Below are 21,214 nucleotides of genomic sequence, written 5' to 3'. Positions count from 1 at the left end.
TTCGCCGATAGTTTTCTTTTAATGAAAGACAAATGCAAGTGTGTTTATGATTGGGCAATTAGATATGACACTTAAGATCAGCTAATAATATCCAGATTATGGTGACTTCAATTATTAATGATATTAGATTATGTATGAACAATGTATCGTCACCAAATCGAAAAAATCGATACTTACTGTTTCGTTGGCTACCTTTACCTTTACATTACCTCATAATACAAGTACGCAAAAAATTTTAAACTTATGCTACCAGAAATTACCAAGTTATAATCGAAATTCAAATTTGTGTTCCATATATTAACGAGTCATCCAAGTAGAGGTACTTTTTACATTAGTCTTTTTTTTTGACATATCGCACATGAGTAGTGTGAAGCTTTCATGTTATTTTTGTTAAATTGTTTGGAATTTCATCACGAAAAGACCTCCGCCTGAACAAGGCTTACAAATCGTTCAACTTTATTTTGAAAATTCTTGTTCTGTAGAGAATATGTTTTGCGCGCTTCGTTCAACTTATGGTCACAATAATCGCCCTGCTGAGCGTACTACAACATGTATCCAACCCATCTTCGACCGAATAGGCCGAGTCCAGCTCGCAGTGAAGAAGCTGAGAGTGTACACGAAGACAGTGGAGAGTCGAGAGGCGCATTTTACGTCAAGATATTTAATTAAAGGCGTATAAAATACAGCTTGTGCAAAAGCTCTTAAAAAGTTCCAAGAAGATCCAACGTTTTCGATCCAAATTTGGTCAGCAATGAGACCCATTTCTGGCTTAACAGGTATGTAATCAAACAAAATTGCCACATTTGTGACGAAGAGCAACCTGAACGTAACGCAACGTTTATATGCCAGTGGAATTATAGGTCCATATTTCTCCAAATGATGCTGGTCAGAACTTAACCCTCAATGGCGACCGTTATCGCACCATGATAACGGACTATTTGATGCTTTGAGGGGGCTTATTGAAACCAAATGTCGCCGAGATCCCGAACTTCACACGCATCGCATTAATCAATGGATTTTTTGAGAGAACACTTCGGTGAGTAAATAATTTCACGTTTTGGGCCGGTCGATTGACCACCAATATCGTACGATATCACACCGTTAAACTTTTTCCTGTAGGAATATGTAAAGTCTGTGCGGACTTTGTTTCATTTGAACATTTGAAAGAGAAAATCTTAAAAAAATAAATGCCAAAGAATGTTCTTTCGAATGATAATAAAAAATCTGCTTTAAATTTGAAATTTCTGTGTTCGGTCTTGAAAAAAGTAGGGAACCTCGAAATAGATCTCCCATTATAACATTTCAGCCATCTTCATCCAACTATTTTTACCAATTGCCCATTCAGTCCAAAATGAAACTTGAAATTGGAGCTGTATACCAACAGCTACTAATCGACTAACCGGATTAACCGGATAAGGCATTATTCGAATAAAAATATACGATTTCTAGCATCCGGAAAGTCGTAAGTCGTCGACTATTCGATTAACCGCTCATTTCCGACCCTTCTTTGTCGACTATTCGAATAGTAATTAAGCGTTCAACTTCTACAAAATTTTTCTACGTAAATAAGTTTATAGAAACTTTGCAGTATATAGACGCACAATTGGCTTTTTTAAAATTTAAAACAAGGAAAAATTAAGGTCTGCATGGATTTGAAATAATTTTCATTTATTCCAATACTCGCAGCAGAGCAACTATTCGAGTAGTCGCCAAGTTACGACTATTTGAATAGTATTCATCGGTTAACATTCATATGAAGGATTATAAACTGGTTATTCGAATATTCGGTTTTCAGTTTATTCGAAAATTTTAAGACCCCTACTTGAAATTTTTGTGCTGGATCCAAAATATATGAAATTTCTAAATTATGGCTGTCCACAGAGACGTGTGCATGATTCAATTATATACGGTGGAACTAGAAATTCATGATAAATATATAAAATTGTTTAGTTCACAGTAACGATTAACAAATATTTTCGCAAGAAGAAGTACGCTTTCTACTAACCTTAAATAAATAAATCTTGGCCAAGTTCTAAAGCCAAGCTCCTAATATACTGATTGTTAGTTTGATGCCAGATAATGTGAGAGGATGACATGTGATGCATATGTTAGTTAGTTAATTTGGTTTGTCATCTCCCTAACAAACACAGAGTTAAACGGTAAAGTGATCATATAAATGCAATTTATGTGTCAAGCTAGTTCCTGGATTTCTTCTATAAATTACTCGATAGTATTGATGCAGTGATCATAAATCTAGTGAAAAATGTGATAATAACCCTCTCGCCAAATTATGGCCGTAATAAGGCAGTATTTTTCAATATACAGATCAAACATTTTAAAGTTGGATATAAACCTTAGTCTCATTTTATTTTAAGCGACTTTTAAAAATTAAGTTCTACATAACATAAATCGCTATTTTTCATGCCTAACCGTTTTTAGAATATGCCTAATTATTAATTAAGGCTTTACGCACAACATTCTTCTATTGAATAGTACGAGTACAGCTTCAATACAATATTTTTTGGTTTGGAAATTTTTTTGGTGTACATCACAATTAAAATTTGCATTGCTATAATGACCATAGATACATATGTGTATATATGTATGTGCAGCCAAAAGCAGTGTTGTGCGTAATGGCGACGCGTCTCCGACTTTATTAATGGATATGTAATGTGAACTTGACCACCTCTGGCATATTTATCATTACCAGCAATTACTATAAGGGCGTACTAGAGCTTGCTTAAGAGCTAAATAAAAATAAATAATAAAAGAGCAATAAATAATGTTGCAACCAACTAACCGCTCCTAAGTCACATACTTGTATATATACTTATCTATGGGTTTTATTTAGTGAGAGATCATGGCTGAGCTGCAATTCGCGTAGTATTTTATACCGAGATGTAAAATATTATATTTTAGCCACATACTGGTTTTAGTGTTCATAATGGAAAATGCTATAATTTGTTGCAAGATGAATGACGAAAGTTTTGGTTGCAAACTCAAGTTATTATATACGTATGTATGTATATATGTATGTACTATATACATATTTAAATAATTTTGCAATAGTTTTTCTTAATTATTTACAAGTATACGTGTATTTAGTTGGAAAGAGCGGTTTATGTTACTTGTAATTGTACATAATGGTGCATACAAACATTCATGTAGTTGTGCGTATTTTTAAGGCACAATAAAAGTATTTTCCTAGTAACCTAATGACATGACATACAAACAACCGCACTTGCAGCCGCCATAAATTCCCATGCCCTGCGTGTGATTATCTTTGTACAGCCGTGGTTTCGTTACCGTATCTTCCCGACATCTGATTTCGGTGATGGGAATTTTGAGTTAAAGATACCGGCATACAAGCCATTGTCTCAAAATTGTCAACTTGCACGAATTTACGTAGGCTTCAATGCTTGGTATGCAAGCGCATAAAAAAATATTATACTATACATATGTATACATATATGTATATATATGTACATAATTGTAGACTGATTTTCGCGTCAGATTTGGCAAATAAGTTTAGGTTGTTTACAAACAATATATTTATTACTTAATATTTGTAGAGAGATATGTTGCAAGTGATATGGTAATTGTGCTGTAACGAGTGTGAAAAAAACCCATCAGCTTTTCGGAGGTGCCTTAAACCCTGAAGGGCTTTCCCTGTTTTATCTCATACGTCCGTTTGGTACAACATCGGTTCATGCATTTCGAATAGGAAGATATGCTTTGGTATATATTATTGGGCTAAGGAGTGAACTCCGTACATGAATGATACTTAATGAGGCTACAAAATAAGGAATTTTCAATGTGCCGGCTTTCAAAAACCTTACACCTACAAGTATAACCTCAAATACAAAATAGTAACAAAAAATTTTTTCGGATCTTTTCTAAAGGTTATTAACTTATTAAACAAGCACAATCATAAAGTGGTTTGAAATATTGCTATAGTTTCTGCCTAAGGCTCTTTGAGATTATCAATAAACGAACTGGTTAAATGTAAATAAAAATAATAAAAAAAGATTGAGTAGTTAATTTTTCCAATATTAACTGCAAATCGTCGCCTAAAATGCAAAAAAAAAAAAAAACGAAAGAGAAAGGATATAATAGAAATCACTCATACTAAAATAAAATTTGAGTTTTGGTTATGAAATGGTTATATTGGTAGTCGAAAAAGTTGTTTCGTATTTCTAATCAAACTTCAACATATTTTGTTTTATATTTATAACAATAAATAAATAAACAAATATGTACCATTTTGGTGGACCACTTTTTGCCATTTTTCCGCTAGAGACATTATGCCATCAGTGTAAGACTTTCATCACTGTAAATCAAAATTTCGAAATTTCCAGAACGGTAGCGAGCGAACCATTGTTGTGCTACACTAACTGATACAGCATTGTCTGCGTAAACTTTACAAATTTCATTAGCGGCTTGCTTGGCATTATTTCCTTTTTATACAAAAATTTCAAAATATAGCGAATTGCTTCATTATTTTCACTCATTTTTGAACAGCTGTAATTTTTTTCTAACTTCCCCGAATTCTTTGATTTTTAATTTTTTTAGTTAAATAAAGCTTAAAATCTCACCTTTCCAACACTATATGGTATGACACAATGTGATTGGTAGCACTGGAGATATACGACTGCAACGACATTTATTGACAAAATACGAAAAGACTTTTTCGGCTGCCCAATATATTGGTTACATCTGACCCCGACATCTGACCGCGTAAGCTGAGAATTTTATGTTACTTATGTGTAATATGATGTAGTGGGCCGTAAGCAATAAAAATTTCAATTTCGATTTTTTTTAGGTGACGATATTCTTTTATATCGGTATTCATTCTATACGTATTTAACTATTATTTTCTTTAAGCGATTTATTATACGTGCCTTTAGCCTAACCCATTTGAAACTTTGGTTCGCTTAGCACCAATATCAGGAAATATTTCTTCGCATGATACCTTAAGTCCTTGTGAAGTGAAAAGCCATCGAATGTATACATTTTTATTTAACAATTTATTTTAAAAATATTCAAAACTTAAATGAAGGTATGTTTTTAACATTTTTTATGAAAGTAATACACAAATATTTTACAAAAAATGCAAAGATGGAAAATGAAGGAAAGTATTAATACTTATGCATATGTAGGAATACATATATATGTATATGTGAAACTTAGAGTATAGTTTACAAACAAATCGAACATCGAATTACATGAGCTTGTAATGAGAAATGAGAGATGTATGTATGTTTACTTCATTACAGGCGAAGAAATGGCAACGCTGGGTTTTTGGAAGGAACCCATATAAACCTAAATAATTTTCAAATGTGATGTAAGTCGAGGCAGAGATGGTGGCGATCACTTAGAAAGTCACACAAGAAATATTTGGATTACGCCAAAAATTATGCGCCTCTCTTAACAGGGTCTCTTTGCAAGGTGATAATGGTCTATTTGCGATACTTGTAACCACCATCGGCAGAGTAACTCTGTGGTATGGTCTCTGGCACTGATATTGGACCACTGTAGCTACCACCGGATAGACTTGATTCTGGTGGGGCACTGTATGAAGAAGAAGGGCCAGAAGGAACAAATCCACCACCATTACCACCTGCACTTGGAGCGCCATAGCTAGAAGAAGGTGCCGATGGTGGTGCAGGTGCTCCATAGCTTTGTGATGGGGCTGGAGCTGGAGCCGGAGCGGGGGCATCATAACTGCTGGAAGGCGCACCGTAGCTAGACGATGGCACCGGAGCAGGTGCTGGTGCTGGTGCACTGTAGCCGGTTGGAACACCATACGATGTAGAGGGTGGAGCAGGTTTTGATGGAGCAAAAGGTTTTGAACTTGAGGGGGATGGTGGTAAATATGAGTTTGATGGTGGTGCAGGTGCTGATGGTGCCCCATAACTAGATGAAGGCACCGACGGGGGAGCACCATAGCTGGATGAAGGTGGAGCTGGTCGAGATGGAGGACCATAGCTAGAAGCTGGTGGTGATGGGGGTGCTCCATAACTGGTTGCTGGTGGTGAAGGTCGCGATGGAGGGCCATAACTAGATGCTGGTGGTGAAGGAGGCGCTCCATAGCTTGAAGATGGTGGGGACGGCCGAGAAGGAGGACCATATTTAGAAGCAGGAGGTGAAGGAGGCGCTCCATAGCTTGAAGATGGTGGAGCAGGACGAGAAGGAGGACCATAGCTAGTAGCTGGTGGTGAGGGTGGAGCACCGTAGCTAGAAGATGGTGGAGAAGGCCGAGAAGGTGGTCCATAACTGGAAGCTGGTGGTGATGGTGGTGCGCCGTAACTTGATGATGGTGGAGCCGGTCGAGAAGGAGGACCATAGCTAGTAGCTGGTGGTGAGGGTGGAGCACCGTAGCTAGAAGATGGTGGAGAAGGCCGAGAAGGAGGTCCATAACTGGAAGCTGGTGGTGATGGTGGTGCGCCGTAACTTGATGATGGTGGAGCCGGTCGAGATGGAGGACCATAGCTAGAAGCTGGAGGTGCAGGTGGAGCGCCATAGCTGGATGATGGCGGTGAACTCTTTGGAGGGCCATAACTGGATGCGGGTGGTGAAGGTCGCGATGGAGGACCATAACTAGAAGCTGGTGGTGAGGGTGGTGCACCATAGCTGGAAGACGGTGGAGCTGGCCGAGAGGGAGGACCATAGCTAGAAGCTGGTGGTGATGGGGGTGCTCCATAACTTGTTGCTGGTGGTGAAGGTCGCGATGGAGGGCCATAACTAGATGCTGGTGGTGAAGGAGGCGCACCATAACTGGGAGATGGCGGGGCAGGCCGAGAAGGAGGACCGTAACTGGAAGCGGGTGGTGACGGAGGAGCGCCATAGCTAGGTGATGGAGGTGCACTCTTTGGAGGACCATAGCTAGATGCTGGAGGTGGTGGAGGAGCTGGAGGAGCTCCATAGCTGGTTGCTGGGGGTGACGGAGGTGCGCCATAACTGGGTGAAGGTGCAGATGGAGGGGCACCGTAACTGGACGATGGTGGAGATGGAGGAGCTCCGTAGCTTGATGCTGGCGGTGAAGGTTGTGCGGGTGGGGAAGGTTTTGGAGGTCCATAAAAGGCTACCGGTGACTGTGGGGCAGAGTAAGTTGAAGCGGGCACCTTAGCGGGACGTCGAGGTTTCTGTGGAGCTCCATAACTAGAGCTTGGTGGACTAGGTGGAGCGCCATAGCTAGGCGACGGTGGTGCTCCATAGCTAGGGGCGGGTTTGCTGGGCGGACCATATGAAGTAGATGGCCGCTGTGGTGGTGGTGGTGCTGGTCCCGGCGGTGCGCCATAGCTTGAACTTGGCGGACCTTGTGCGCTGGCATATGGGCCACCGGTGGGCGCACTTGGGGCATAACTACTTTGCGGTGGGGCGCTGTATGACGTAGCCGGTCCCGATGCTGGCGGCAAATAAGAGCTCACTGGAGGCTCTGCATTGACAAAAGTGAGTGCAACGCATATCAGCTACAAAGAGAAAAGGAAATTTATTGTTTATTTTTGGAAAGTGATAATTGAAAATAATATAATAAATGTATATATACATATGTGTAATATATAGTGATAAACGTACCGTTGCAGCTTTCGCTGTGGAATGAAAAAGCTTCATATTGGCAACGGCTTATAAGGGAAATGCTGAAACTTTTACGTTATATAATCTGCAAGTAAAATATTAAGGATTAGTTCACATTCTGAAATGTTTTGAAATATGAAGGTGTTTGAAGGAATTAGTATTTATAATTTGTAGTTTAGATAAGTGAGATTGTTCTCCAGTAAACTCTCACTATTATAAGGCTATAGTTATGTATTAAGTGTATATAATGTGCACATTTGCACTGGAGATCATGTTTAGTGCTCTTTTGGAGTGAATTTTCTATTATCTTTAAAACCATGTCGAATTTTATGTTAAACAACGAAGACTGTAACCAACTATAGCTTCGTGCATGACTTGTTGCGTAGCTGAATTAAGAGATTGAACGAAGTTATATGTGCATTTATTTGTACATAGATATGTGAAAACTGCCCCTTTACGGATTTATTTCACAAATTGAAAAAACACAAAAAAAAAAATAAAATATTTGGAACCAAATATAACTATATTTGACTACCCAAAAAAGTATTTTCGTATTTTGTCAATAGATTTCGTTGCAGCTGTATATCTCTAGTACTACCAATCACATTGTGTTATACCATATAGTGTTGGAAAGGTGATATTTTAAGCTTAATTTAACCAAAAACAACAAAAAAATTAAATTCAATGAAATTTGTGAAGTTTACGGAGTCGATGCTGTATCAGTTCGTGTAGCATAACAATGGTTCGCTCGCTTCCGTTCTGGAAATTTCGAAATTTCGATTTACACTGATGAAATAATGTCCCTAGGGGAAAATGGCTAAAAGTGGTCGACAAAAATTGTACATATTTGCTAATTATTTATTAGTATAAATAAAAAAATAAGTTGAAGTTTGATTAGAAATACGAAAAGCCTTTTTCGACTACACAATGCCTCAAAGCTCCCATCGATCTATGCGATTTCTAGGTTATCTATATACTAAATAATAAAAATTGATCCATTGTCTCAACGAACAATAATCATCAGAAATACTTCATTAGCCGCGTGTATTATTATTTTTTTAGGTGGCAGCACCTTATACAACTCGCGTAATTTTTTTTATATAAATGTTTACCTCTATATATATGCGTATATATAGACATGAAGTAATACAAATTTGCACTACTTCTTTTATAGCGAAGTTCAAAGAAAACATTGCAAATTACAGACGAAGGAAGAATCAAGCGAAACAAAGAAACTTCAAATGGCAGCATTACGCAAATGAACGGTTTCGAGTCCACTGCGAATGCTGCGTTGGCCGTCATACGCACGGGCGCCAAATGCGATTTCGCAAACAATGAGCGCGTGTTCAGTCACAAGCGCATGCGCAATGAATGCAATTACAAACTTCAATTGCAAATTTGTTTATAAACGCATGCGTATGTATGTAGACACCGAATGCATGTACAAATGAATCTGTATATTTAGATACATTTTGCGTATTTGGGGGCCTCATCGTGACGTTGATGCTTGAAAAATCAATTTGAAATCAATATGGAATTCTTTGGCGTTACGAAATCGCAAAAGAATGGAAATTAAAAAAAAAACATGAAAAAACGTTATGTTTGATTGCACTGAAGCTAGAATACCCTTCACAAATGAAAAAATTTTACAAACAAAAACTTAATTTTCATCTTTCAGCTTGTAGGATAGTTACATATATGATATAGTAGTCCGATCTAAAAAATTTGTTATATTATATATATTGATAATATTGATATCATCGGCCTCAACACCCGCGCCGTTAGTTCTGCTTTCTCCAGGCTGGACAAGGAAGCACAGAAAATGGTTCTGGCAGTGAACGAGGGCAAAACGAAATATCTCCTGTCATCAAACAAACAGTCGTCGCACTCGCGACTTGGCTCTCACGTCACTGTTGACAGTCATAACTTTGAAGTTGTAAATAATTTCGTCTATTTAGGAACCAGCATTAACACCACTAATAATGTCAGCCTGGAAATCCAAGGCAGGATTGCTCTTGCCAATAGGTGCTATTTCGGACTGTTTAGGCAATTGAAAAGTAAAGTCCTCTCTCGACGAACAAAAGCTAAACTCTATAAGTCGCTCATAATTCCCGTTCTGCTATATGGTACAGAGGCTTGGACGATGACAACAACCGATGAGTCGACGTTACCAGTTTTCGAGAGAAAAATTCTGCGAAAGATTTATGGTCCTTTGCGCATTGGCCACGGCGAATATCGCATTCGATGGAACGATGAGCTGTTCGAGATATTCGACGACATTGACATAGTTCAGCGAATTAAAAGACAGCGGCTACGCTGGCTAGGTCATGTTGCCCGGATGGATGAAAACACTCCAGCTCTGAAAGTATTCGACGCAGTACCCGCCGGGGGAAGCAGAGGAAGAGGACTCCGTTGGAAGGACCAAGTGGAGAAGGACCTGGCTTCGCTGGGAATATCCAATTGGCCCTACGTAGCGAAAAGAAGAATCGCGTAAGCGGTGTCTACGCCAATTAAGAAGAAGAAGATGTATATACATATTATATTCTTGGACTGAGTAGGCGATTGTGAAGTAAAGTCTTCTCTCGACGAACAAAGACCAAACTCTATAAGTACTATTCCCGTCCCTGCTATATGGTGCAGGGGCATGTACGATGTCAAAATCTGATGAATCGGCGTTACGTGTTTTCGAGAGAAATTCTGCGGTTACCCTTTGCATATTGGCAACGACGTTTATGGCAGTCGACGGAACGATAAGATGTACGAACTATACTGCGACATTGACATAGTTCAGCGAAATAAGAGCCAGAGGCTACGCTGACTGGATCAAGTCATCAGAGACGTAGCATTCGCTGGGGGAGAAGAATCTCGCTCACTTGAAATCTCCAATCTCGCATCTGCAGACGATCATGGTTAAACCGACTCAGCCCGTCACGCTGTTCTTTTATATAACCTTCTGCGTGTTATAAACTTAGCATACCCTGTACGGGGTATAAAAATAAATATGTCTATATAAACGCTTTATATTGAATATAAAGTGCCGCTATAATTGAAACCTTGTATTAAGATGTAAATCTCGTAATATTGATTAGATTTGCTGAAAATTGTGCGCTAAGCGCGACTTAAGCCACGCGCCAACATCAATTTGCCGAACGAATTTGGCTTTAAGGGCATTTACATGCATAATGCAATATTAGCTTTCAAAGCCGTGCTGCACATGCGCACACTGTCATGCTCATTGTACGTAAAGTTGAAAAATTAATTCCGCCTTCCCCCACATGACGCAGTTTGCATTGAAATTCCATGCCATTCCACTGCATGGTGACATTACAACGGATATACACAGTTTCTCCAGCCAACTTATACCGCTAAGTGCGTCTTGCCGCTGGCGGCTGCATCAAATGCTGGTCGTTAATGTGGGCAAATTCATCAGTTCAAAAATTCTGTTAGCGCGCAAACGCCCCATTAGCCTCACACCCGCCTGCTGAGCCACATTATCTGCCACATGCACATTGAGGCATCGTAAACTTTGACTATGAAAAAAAAAAATAAAAAATTATGCAAAGCAGGGCTTTAAGTGGCACAGATACACATATCGCACGCCAAATAACGGGAGGTCACATGAACGGGGCGGTGGGGGCATTAGCATTAGTGTGTTTGGCGGCTGACAAAGTTCGTTGAATGCAATTTTGCGGCTTACTTCTTCATTGTGTGGCAATGCATTTTCGAATTTTTATTTTCTTACTCACATGTGTTGTTGGCGTTTGCCTTTTCATGCCTTGAATAGCCGAAAACAACAGTGAAATAAAAATGAGTTATGTGAGAGAAAAACGAGTCGGAAAAAGCAGTTAAAATTTAAGTGTTTCTTCCTTGTGCTGGCATCAAATGTTGCTGCGACTGTCTCTTTTTCAATTTTCGTTGTCAACAACTGCGGTTGCAAGTGCATTTTGTGTTGTGTCTAACTTTCGTTTTTTATGTGTTTGCTTTCGGGTTTCGCTTTTTTGTTGTTGTCGTTTTCATTTTCAAACGAATTTCCAGTATTTTCAGTTTTCAATGTTATTCTTTAGACTCATTTAGCTCTCTCGTCGCTGTCATTGCTGTCACATCACCACTGACATGCATGCAACACAACCGTTAGTCAACCGCGTTCGGTTGCATAAGTTGGCGTTAATTTTATGCTGTCATTGCATTACGAGTCCCTTTATTAATGTTTTAATTTTTATGAGCAAACTTTCCAATAAGTTAACTTATGTGTGGATGAGTGTCTGAAAATATATACATATATATATATACATATGTGTGTGAATACATAACGTTCGCTGTAAATTAGCGGCTATTTGTGTTGTAGCTTTAAATATCATTTTTAGAGTTGTTTAATTTTAAAACCTTATTTAGAAGGTTTCGAATGTTAACTACCTCTTAAAATATAAAGGCGAAATTTTGGAATTGATCTGCTAAGAGGTCTTCGGTATTTGAGGTGTCCTGATTACGAGTTTGAATTCAAAAATTTTCCACTTTTGTCACTTTAGTAAATGATGGTGGCTTGACCCCTAGATACCTTTACTACAACACAAAAATTCCAGTTTTACAACCGTATTAGTACTAGAGAAATAGCAGAGGATCTCAACATATCTTATAGATCTACTCATCATATTTTGGTTAACGCTTTTGGTATGAAACGAGACTGGTACCAAAAGACTACTTGTAAAAACGACGTCGAATAGATGACGAAAAAGATATGCTTCCCAAAACCCAGCTAACTTTACATTCATCACACACATAATTAGTGGTAAAGAGATGTGGAAAGAGAAATGGAGCCGATTCCGAAAACTTCAAAATCCGCTGAAGGTCATCCCAGCCGAAGCTTATAACAAGTGTATGGAAAATTTGATTAAGCATTGGCCTAGTTATATTAGGTCAGGAGTCGATTTTGAAGAATAAGAAAAATTTGTAATGTTGGCCAGAAGTGTCTTGGGAAGCAAGGCAGCAGTGGAAAATGTTGCCAGAAGCAAGCAGCTTCACTTCTACGGACAATGAAACAATGGACGATATTGCCAAGAATGGTGTACGGCTAACACCTGAAAACGTCATCAACATTGGGAAACCAATGCATTGTATATACGACGATTTCGACGGAATCTTGGTAAAGAAAATCAAAACCCGAGGGAATGAGCTACCTGGGTGAAAAACTGCAAAAGCCATGTGCAAAACGATAGATCGGAAGTACACAAAATTTCTTTTGGCACTCGATCGAAGAGACTATAGGAACATGATCGAAATATTAACTGGTCACTGTGTGGTGGCGATACACGTCCGCAGAATGGGGTTGACAGATGAGAAGACTCCAGGAAATGTCTAGAGCAAGGCACCAGGAAAACAGTGGAGCATCTCTTGTGCACTTGTCCCGCATTGGCAAGATTACGCTGCAAGCATCTGGAATCTTCACTGTATGACACACTGGAGAAGGTATCGATAGTGAGGCCACTGAGTCTGTTAAAATTCGTGTCAAGCACAGGCATCCTTAAGGATGACTACTCCTCATGTACCTAGAATGGACCAAGAACTCCATTTGGTATGACAAAGTACCAAAACTGGTCTTTGCGTGGCTCATTGGCCTCTCTTTTTTATGACTTCTTTTACTCAATAATTGAAACAAAATTAGCAAAAGATGTGAGCTGGGTCACTTCATATGCAGAAGTGACAACAACTTTCGAGTTCCAAAAAATTAAAAAAAAAAAAAACTTATTTTGGTTTGAACAGTGAAGCCATCATTTGAAAAACGGAAACTTTGAGTTGAAAATCAAAACTTATTTTTATATTTTGTAATAATTGTGATTTAAAATCATTTGATTTGAATTAAAATGATATAACGTCACTTAAAATGCAAAATAACGTAACACCACTTTTCACAAGTTTACAGGCGAAGGAAAAACGTTATAATAGAAACCACTAATATTGAAACAAAATTTGAGTGTTGGTTATGGAAGGGTTATAAATTGGTTATATATTGGTTATATCAGCGGTAGCTGAAAATTTTATGCTACATACATGTATATGTAATATGCTGTGTTGAGTCGTTAGCAAAAAAACTCAATTTCGTTTTTTTGATGAAACCTTGTTTTGTATTTTAGGTGACGATATACATATATTATACGAGCACTAAAATAAAACTTCTAAAGTAAAGTTTTTTCATCAAAAGAAATCGGAGAATATTAATAACGTAGAATCCGAAGTCATTCGAGTTTCACACGTTATGGCTTATGTAGCGCAATAATATTGAAAATATATCTTTAAATTGTTTATATTGTCAGTTATTTTTAGTCTTTTTTTAAACAAACAATAAACAGTTTTCTTTGCAAGCACACCGCTGAATTAATAAATTATTAATAAAATAAAAATTTTTATTAATTATTTTTTTAGTTTTCTTAGACACATTATTTGTCAATTTTAATTTCACTTGCTTTCACTGTATGAGCTTTAGCATTATCCTTTTTCGATTTTTCGAATATCCTTGTTTGTTGATTTTCTTGTATAAAATTTTGGTTTTTTTTTTGGCACTAACCAGCAATTCCTTTTCCGTTAATGCTTATATTAATATTTTTGACCAAATATGAAGAACTTTCCGCCTCGTTTGCTTATCACCACTAGTTGTAGCCGATTCCGATAGTTGAATGTAAACTGCGACTTTCAACGAGCGCATCTTGCATTTTTATACCGAAAAATAGTGTTTGCATTTTCTCAAGCTACGCTTTGATACACTTCTCAGTGCCACTTTGGTGCCGTAAGTATGTACGGCAATTGAGCGACGACCACTTCATACGAACAACTTGTATAATATTGTGAGTGTGTCGGTGTTTTCAAATATTTTTCAACTTCACTTTACATCCAAGTGCACTTACTACATACAACTTCAATTCATTTTTCAACCAAAATCTCAATTCCACAAAATCTACTACAATTTTATATTGTATAATTTTGTTGTCTATGCTTCGATGCTGCAGTTTTGGCGGCGGCTATGTTTTGCGTTGTTGATAGATATGTCTACTCTTCAAAGAAATTAAGTACAACTTATGTTGTGGTATAAAGTTAAAAAGATGTTCGCCGCGCATGCGCATAACACTCAATTGCGCTCAGAAAGCGCTGGCGCTCAACCAACATGCCGCACTCTCAAATGGTTTTTGTTATTTTATGTGCTTTGTATCTGCTGTTGTTCATTGCAAGAATTGTATGTTTTCGTTTTTAATTTCTTCGGCGCTTTGGTGCTCTTTACCTTCGCTTATTAATCAGCTTAAAACTGTGCGCAGGCGCAAACGGTTTTGAGAAGTTTTACTATACTTGCGTGCTGCCAGGTGCTCAGTTGTCTATTTTCCGAATTGTTGGCGTTTGGTTAGATGCGTAATTATTTTGATTGCGCATATTTTCTCATCGCTGTCGTAAATCATAGCGGCGGATACGGATATTAACTGTGAATTTTTTACCGACATTTGTCTCAAACTTAAGCGAATACCTTTTACATTTATTTTACTCACGATTACACACATTCGTTAGCACAAATACTTATTAATATATAAAATTTTCAAACACTCTGTGCCGCAACATCTTTTCGCGTTTTTTTTAGAGTTTTGTAATAATTAGTGAATTACATAGTTTACATCAGACTATTAGTTGTGGCCTATTAGTTGCTGCTTTGGACTCCAATCAAAGTAAGCCATGGTGAATGTGTAGTGATCGGATTGAACAGTAGCTGGTGTGGTGTGAAAACGCTAATGTGTATAATATTTACCTAAAAAGCAAATATGTTTTACAACGAACAAAGCAAGTCACTGGAAAATATATATGTACTAACTATACATACTTGTATGTGTACAAAAACGTATTTGATGATTTCAAAGCAATTTGCTGTATGAGCAATATTTTTAATGTCCACCGATTGCTTTGAATTTAATGTGAAAAATGTACGTACTATGAAGTGAAGTGAACGAAATTGATACCTTTATAGCATTTGAGATACAATTCTGCGTGCATTGGTGCCGGATCCGGATTATAAGGTGAATGGAGCTTCTGGCTTGTCACTTCGATGTTTTTAAGCTGACATTGGAACACAATTTTTCACCTATTTTCTAAAGTTGACTGCTTTTGGGCCATTACTTCCTTCAGACGGTCCAATTGTAGGTCCAAATTAAGAATTTGGCTGTAGGGGTGCAGCTGATAATATGTGAATTCCTGCTCACCTTCCTAATAATCAATCTTGCCTTAATTTCTATTTTGCGCTGGCTCACCGCAATTCGACCAAGATCGTTTTCGCTTGACGTTGTCGTAAATAATTCCATTTTCACCCAGCAGTGACCATTGACAGCAATAATGGATCAATATCGTTGCGTTTTACCCACGATTTTGCTAAGGGAAATTCCGTCCATAAGGTTTTATTGCCGAAACATGCGCGGCTTCCACACATCGAAATTCTTTTTGTATCCATCCTTTTTTATAAATGAATAAAATTTTTCTAAAAACTTCTTGTTCTTCTTTATTGGCGTAGACACCACTTACGCGGTTATAACTCAGTTTATAACAGCGCGTCAATCGTTCTTCTTTTCGCTGTTTGGCACAAATCGGGGCTTCCAAGTGAAGCCAGGTCCTACTCAAACTGGTTTTCAACGGAATATAGGTCTTGCTTCTCCTCTGCTTCCCCGGCGGATACTGCGTCGAATATATTAAGAGCTGGAGTGTTTTCATTCATTCAGACGACATGACCTAGCCAGCGTAGCAGCAGTCTCTTAATTCGCTAAACTACTTCTATATCAATGTCGTCGTAGATCTCATACAGCTCATCGTTCTATCGAATGCACACTTAAATTCCAATCGTCGGTCAGCTTTGGTCCGACCATATTCTACAAAATACCATGCTCCTTATCAGTTCTTCGCCGCCGTATATGAATAGCTCGGCCGGCAATTCATCAGTCCGGCTGAGTAAAGTTTTGCTTCTGGGTAATTGAAATTTAATTTTCATTATTTTTATCGATATTTCGAAAAGTGGAATTCCAAGCCAGCGCTTATCATTGGAACGTGCTCAAACTGAGTTAAACCATCCCAAAATTGTGCGAGAAGTTTTCTTAGTACGAAGGGTTACCTTTCTAACGTCATATAGGGTGACCCTATCGCACTAATACAACGCGAGATACATACTACTAAAGCAATCAATCGGATTTCTTTTTAAAAAACCTCTCCTTGAAATTCTTAAAATTCATCTCTTTCACCTACTTATACATATTATTATGAATATTATTAAGTCATTATTACTGAGGCTAAGTCTTGTGATATTCGTCGTGGTCTGCTGGAAACTATCTTGACTCGTGTTAAACTGTAATGTTATTTTTCATCATAGAAAGACTTACGTCTGAATAACATTTACAAATCATTCAACTTTATTACGAAAATTCACTTTCTGGTATGTGAGCCGGTGGAAACATCGGTCCATATTTCTTCAAAAATGATGCCGTTGAGAAAGTAAATGTCGATAGTGACCATTATCACACCACGATAACTGACTATTTGATGCCTGAAATTGAAGCTCGCGATCTCGGCGTTATTTGCTTTAATTTTTGGGGGTTTATTGAGAGAAAATTTCGGTGAGCAGATAATTTCATGTTTTGGCTGGTCGATTGACCACAAAGATCGTGTGATATCACACCGTTAGACTTTTTCCTATGGTGATATGTAAAGTCTAAAGTCTAGGCGGACAATATCGCTTCGGATCAGGCCTTATAGCAATCAATCGAAATGCTCGAACGAGTCATCGAAAATTGGGCTCAATGAACGGACTATCTGAGACGCAGTCGCGGCCAATATTTGAAAGAGATAATCTTCACAAAATAAATGTCAAAGGATGTTCTTTCGTATGATAATAAATATTAAATTTGAAGTTTCTGTGTTTTTTCTTAAAAAAAGAAAGTGGAAAACCTCGAATTGGAGCACCTTTTATATCGTTCTTTTACAAAACCAAAATACACCAAAAAATTGGACATATTTGTCATAAGTCCTATGGGGTGGCCAAGATCTCTTCTTTAAAATATTGTGCTCAACACTGAAATGTTTATTAAATGTTTGACAGCTTTTTCTTTATTTACACAGTAACGGCTGTCAACTCTTATCCGGTTTTAAAATTTATATGGAAGTTCTGTTACATAATCTACATTATAGGGAAAATTTCGTTCTAAGTTCTAGAATTCATCATCGCTTTCTCTAGATCATTCGGTCAGTAGATTAGACTTTAAGCTCTTCGGAAAATTTGTGATTTTCAGATTATCAAGATATGCAAATTAATATTATATATGTATATATATGTAATTGTGTACATATGTAGGTATATATATGTATATAGTATATATATATAAATGCATAAGTTGGTTCGCCTGTACAAAGTTTCTTTGGCATATTTGATTGACCTTAAGTCATCTACTGCTAATACCACTAATACTACAAACCAATTACAGCCCTGCTAATACACATCTGCGCAGGGCTCAATTAGTGTTGGGTTACAGGTTTTTCGAAAAAGTTTCAAAAGGCATTAAATAACAATTCGAAGTCAAATAATTTCGCAGCAATTAGTTTGTTGAGGGAAACAAGACAAGTTTGACAGGCCGTCGTCAACCAAATTTTGTACAAAAGAAAATATGGATTTTTTTAATTGCATTGACTTCACTCAATCGCTCTCACGGGTGACGGTAGTTAATGATCAACGAAACTAATTGATAGCGTAATCAAAAATGCAATGTGAAGTCAAATACGAGCATTTTCGTGTGTTCGCTGCAATGAGCGGGAAATTATCGGTCAACGATGACTCTTGCCTTGGGTGTGAAATTATTTTTCAAACATAAATATACATATGTATATATGCATATATGGTATTCAAATGATTTTTTTTCTGCTCATCAACCTTTTAACCACGCTTTCGTCAACCAATCAGTACTTCAACCACATTCAGACCTATTGCTTTGAACAATTGTGTAACATAAAGTAAGGTATTTAACTTGGACACGGTAAGTATAAGTAGAAACGCCGGCATTTATATATCATATATACTAGTACATATGTAAGTTTGTGTAGCTAATTTTGGTATAAAAATAGATCGATTTTTATGGTCGAGATGTAAAGAGCCGCGGTAATAATATAAGATATAATGCAGTGCTTCCACACATACACAGCTTCCTTTAGCATCAGGACCCTACGACAAGTAACATTTTAAAAAGAAGCTTAAAGCGCACTTCACTCCCACGAAGAGTGTATCCCCTCCTCATGCGAAAAATTGTTCAAATTTGACTTTTACATTCTCAATTTTATTTTTTATAATTTCACAATACATTTATGCCAAGGTTGGTGGATCGTCAAGTGGCTTCCATTGATAGCTGGCCCATGGTATGCATTCTTTCAGCAAGTGCATGTAAGCCATGCCCTCAGGACAGTCCTTCTCCACAGCAGGCTCACCAAAAGTTTCGCAATACCAATACTTGGCCGGATCGAAGTGATGTTGGTAGGTCTGACCGATTTCCACAGGATCACGGCAAGCAGATTGACCGGCGTCAGCAGAGACGCTGACCACAAGAGCTACGGCAAGTGCAAAACAGAGAGCTGTACGGAAAAGTATTTAAAAAGAAATATAAATGCTAGTTTTTAAAATTTTCATGCTGATTTTAAGCAGAAATATTTAATAAAATTAAATGACATATTACTCATAATTACCAAATTTCATTTTCGAAACGTATTTTTGATTCAATTAAGATACAATAATTGACTAAGCATGCACTTGGTCTTTTATATAAGTGAAACTGCTTTTTATAATGAAAATAAAATGAAATGATAATAAAAATTTGTCATTTAAAAACATTAGGCAGCACTAGATATCCATTTGTAGAACATTAAAAGACTTGTTGAATTATTATCAAGCATTTAGTATACTAAATTGATATCGGTGCTTGCGCGTGCATCGTCAACTGATTATGGGTCATTTATGAGCAAATTATTGAGGGTTGCAAGATGACTCAATGCTACATGGTTTGAAATATGCTTTTGGAGTCTTGTTTTACATTGATAATAAATTGTAGAAACTAAAGTTGAATTCAACTTGTGTTTACATCTTAATGCTAATGGAAAGAATAAATATGTAATATATGTATATATAAGGCTTTGGTATGGTGGAAAATGCATATTGACCAATAGCTCTATAGCTGTTGCGCAAAAAAAAAATCAATTAACCGAACTCCTTGATCAATTTCGAGGTTCCCTACTTTTTTTTAGAAAAAACCCAGAAACTTCAATTTTAATGCGGAATGTTTACTATCACTCGAAAGAATATCCTTTGGCATTTATTTTTTTAAGATTATCTCTTTCAATTGTTGGCCGCAGCTACGTCTCAGATGGTCCATCTGTTGAGTCTGACTTCCGATTACTCGTTTGAGCATTTCGACAGGTAACTGGTGAACGACACGCGTGACTTTTTGCTCAATGACTTGAATCGGACTTGACAGGAAAAAGTCTAACGGTGTGATATCATACGATCTTGGTGGTCAATCGACCGACCCAAAACGTGAAATTATCTGTTCACCGAAACGTTCTCTCAATAAATTCATTGACTGATGCGATATGTGGGAATTGGTGCCGACTTGTTGAAACCAAATGTCGCCGATATCACGAGCTATTTATTTTTTCGGGATAAAATGCCAGCGTTTGAATCTCTTCAGGTTGCTCTTCGTCTCAAATGCGACAATTTTGCTTGTTGTGAACAAAATTTGGCTAGAAAACGTCGGACTTTCTCGGACCTTTCAAGAGCCCATAGAGCAAAGCGATGTCGCTTGGGAAGGTCGAGCTGCTTTTGTTTTTGCACAAGCAATTTCAAATTCAATTTAAGATTTAAGATTTAGTACGCTCAGTAGACCGAATATGTTAAGCATAAGATAAGCGCGAGAAACGCGAATTTTCGTACCAGAGTTGAACGATTTGTAAACTTTGTTCCCGCATAAGTCTTTCCATGATGAAATGAACACTACTGAACAAAAAAAAAAAATATGATAGCTTGACACTACTCACTCGTGATCTGTCAAAAAAAAAGCTATTGAAAAAAGTACCTCTAAAAGGATCACCCGTTACTAGTCAGATAATTATTATTTCAGTAACAATAAATACTCTGGCCTATCCATTAGCGAACAAGCTGTTGGCAGAACTCCATTCTGGGTGGACCAAATGTTCATTATAAATTTTTGAAACTTTCGACAGGATACTGGTCCATATGTCATTTAGTGTGTGTTTGGCCGCTGTTTATTTACGATGCGAAAAGTTTGTCTGGCGATTTTTACCATTGAGAAAAAAGTTGAGCAACGAGTTGGCTTGAAATTTTGAGTTTCCAATGGAATCGCGACTACTGAGTCGAAGAGAACTCAGAGAATCTCAACATCTGTAATGGATCGACGCAGGATATTTGAGTTAAAATTTTGGGTATAAGTCTAAACTCCGAACTAAAAATACCAAAATCTTTTTCAAATAGGTCACAAAAGAGATCCTTGACAACAGAGCTAAAGACGTAGATTTATAAATATGACGTCGAAACTGTGCGCTCCAAAAATAAGCTGAAGCCGAAAAAACCGAAACT

General features: G+C 37.5%; 2 protein-coding genes across 2 annotated transcripts in view; both read right to left on the bottom strand.

Moving 5' to 3' along the window:
• Positions 1-5,071: 5,071 nt before the first annotated feature.
• LOC126767616 (uncharacterized) overlaps positions 5,072-21,214 on the bottom strand; it is a 42,235-nt gene continuing 26,092 nt past the window's right edge. Inside the window, exons 3-4 of the mRNA XM_050485073.1 lie at positions 7,579-7,663; positions 5,072-7,472 (exon numbers count right to left, since the gene is read on the bottom strand). Of these exons, the coding sequence (XP_050341030.1) occupies positions 5,460-7,472; positions 7,579-7,614 (2,049 nt within the window). The 5' untranslated portion in view covers positions 7,615-7,663 and the 3' untranslated portion in view covers positions 5,072-5,459. The remainder of the gene's footprint in view (positions 7,473-7,578; positions 7,664-21,214) is intronic.
• Positions 18,887-19,321, bottom strand: LOC126765063 (uncharacterized). The gene is made up of 2 exons (XM_050482701.1): positions 19,312-19,321; positions 18,887-19,200 (listed from the first exon to the last, which is right to left on the bottom strand). Exons 1-2 carry the CDS (start codon positions 19,319-19,321, stop codon positions 18,935-18,937), a joined length of 276 nt encoding a protein of 91 aa, XP_050338658.1. The 3' UTR covers positions 18,887-18,934.

This window comes from Bactrocera neohumeralis, chromosome 2 (assembly GCF_024586455.1).
Source record: "Bactrocera neohumeralis isolate Rockhampton chromosome 2, APGP_CSIRO_Bneo_wtdbg2-racon-allhic-juicebox.fasta_v2, whole genome shotgun sequence".
Classification (NCBI taxonomy): Eukaryota; Metazoa; Arthropoda; class Insecta; order Diptera; family Tephritidae; genus Bactrocera; species Bactrocera neohumeralis.
The sequence above is the reverse complement of the archived record's forward strand: the minus strand, read 5'-3'. Positions and strand labels throughout refer to the sequence as shown.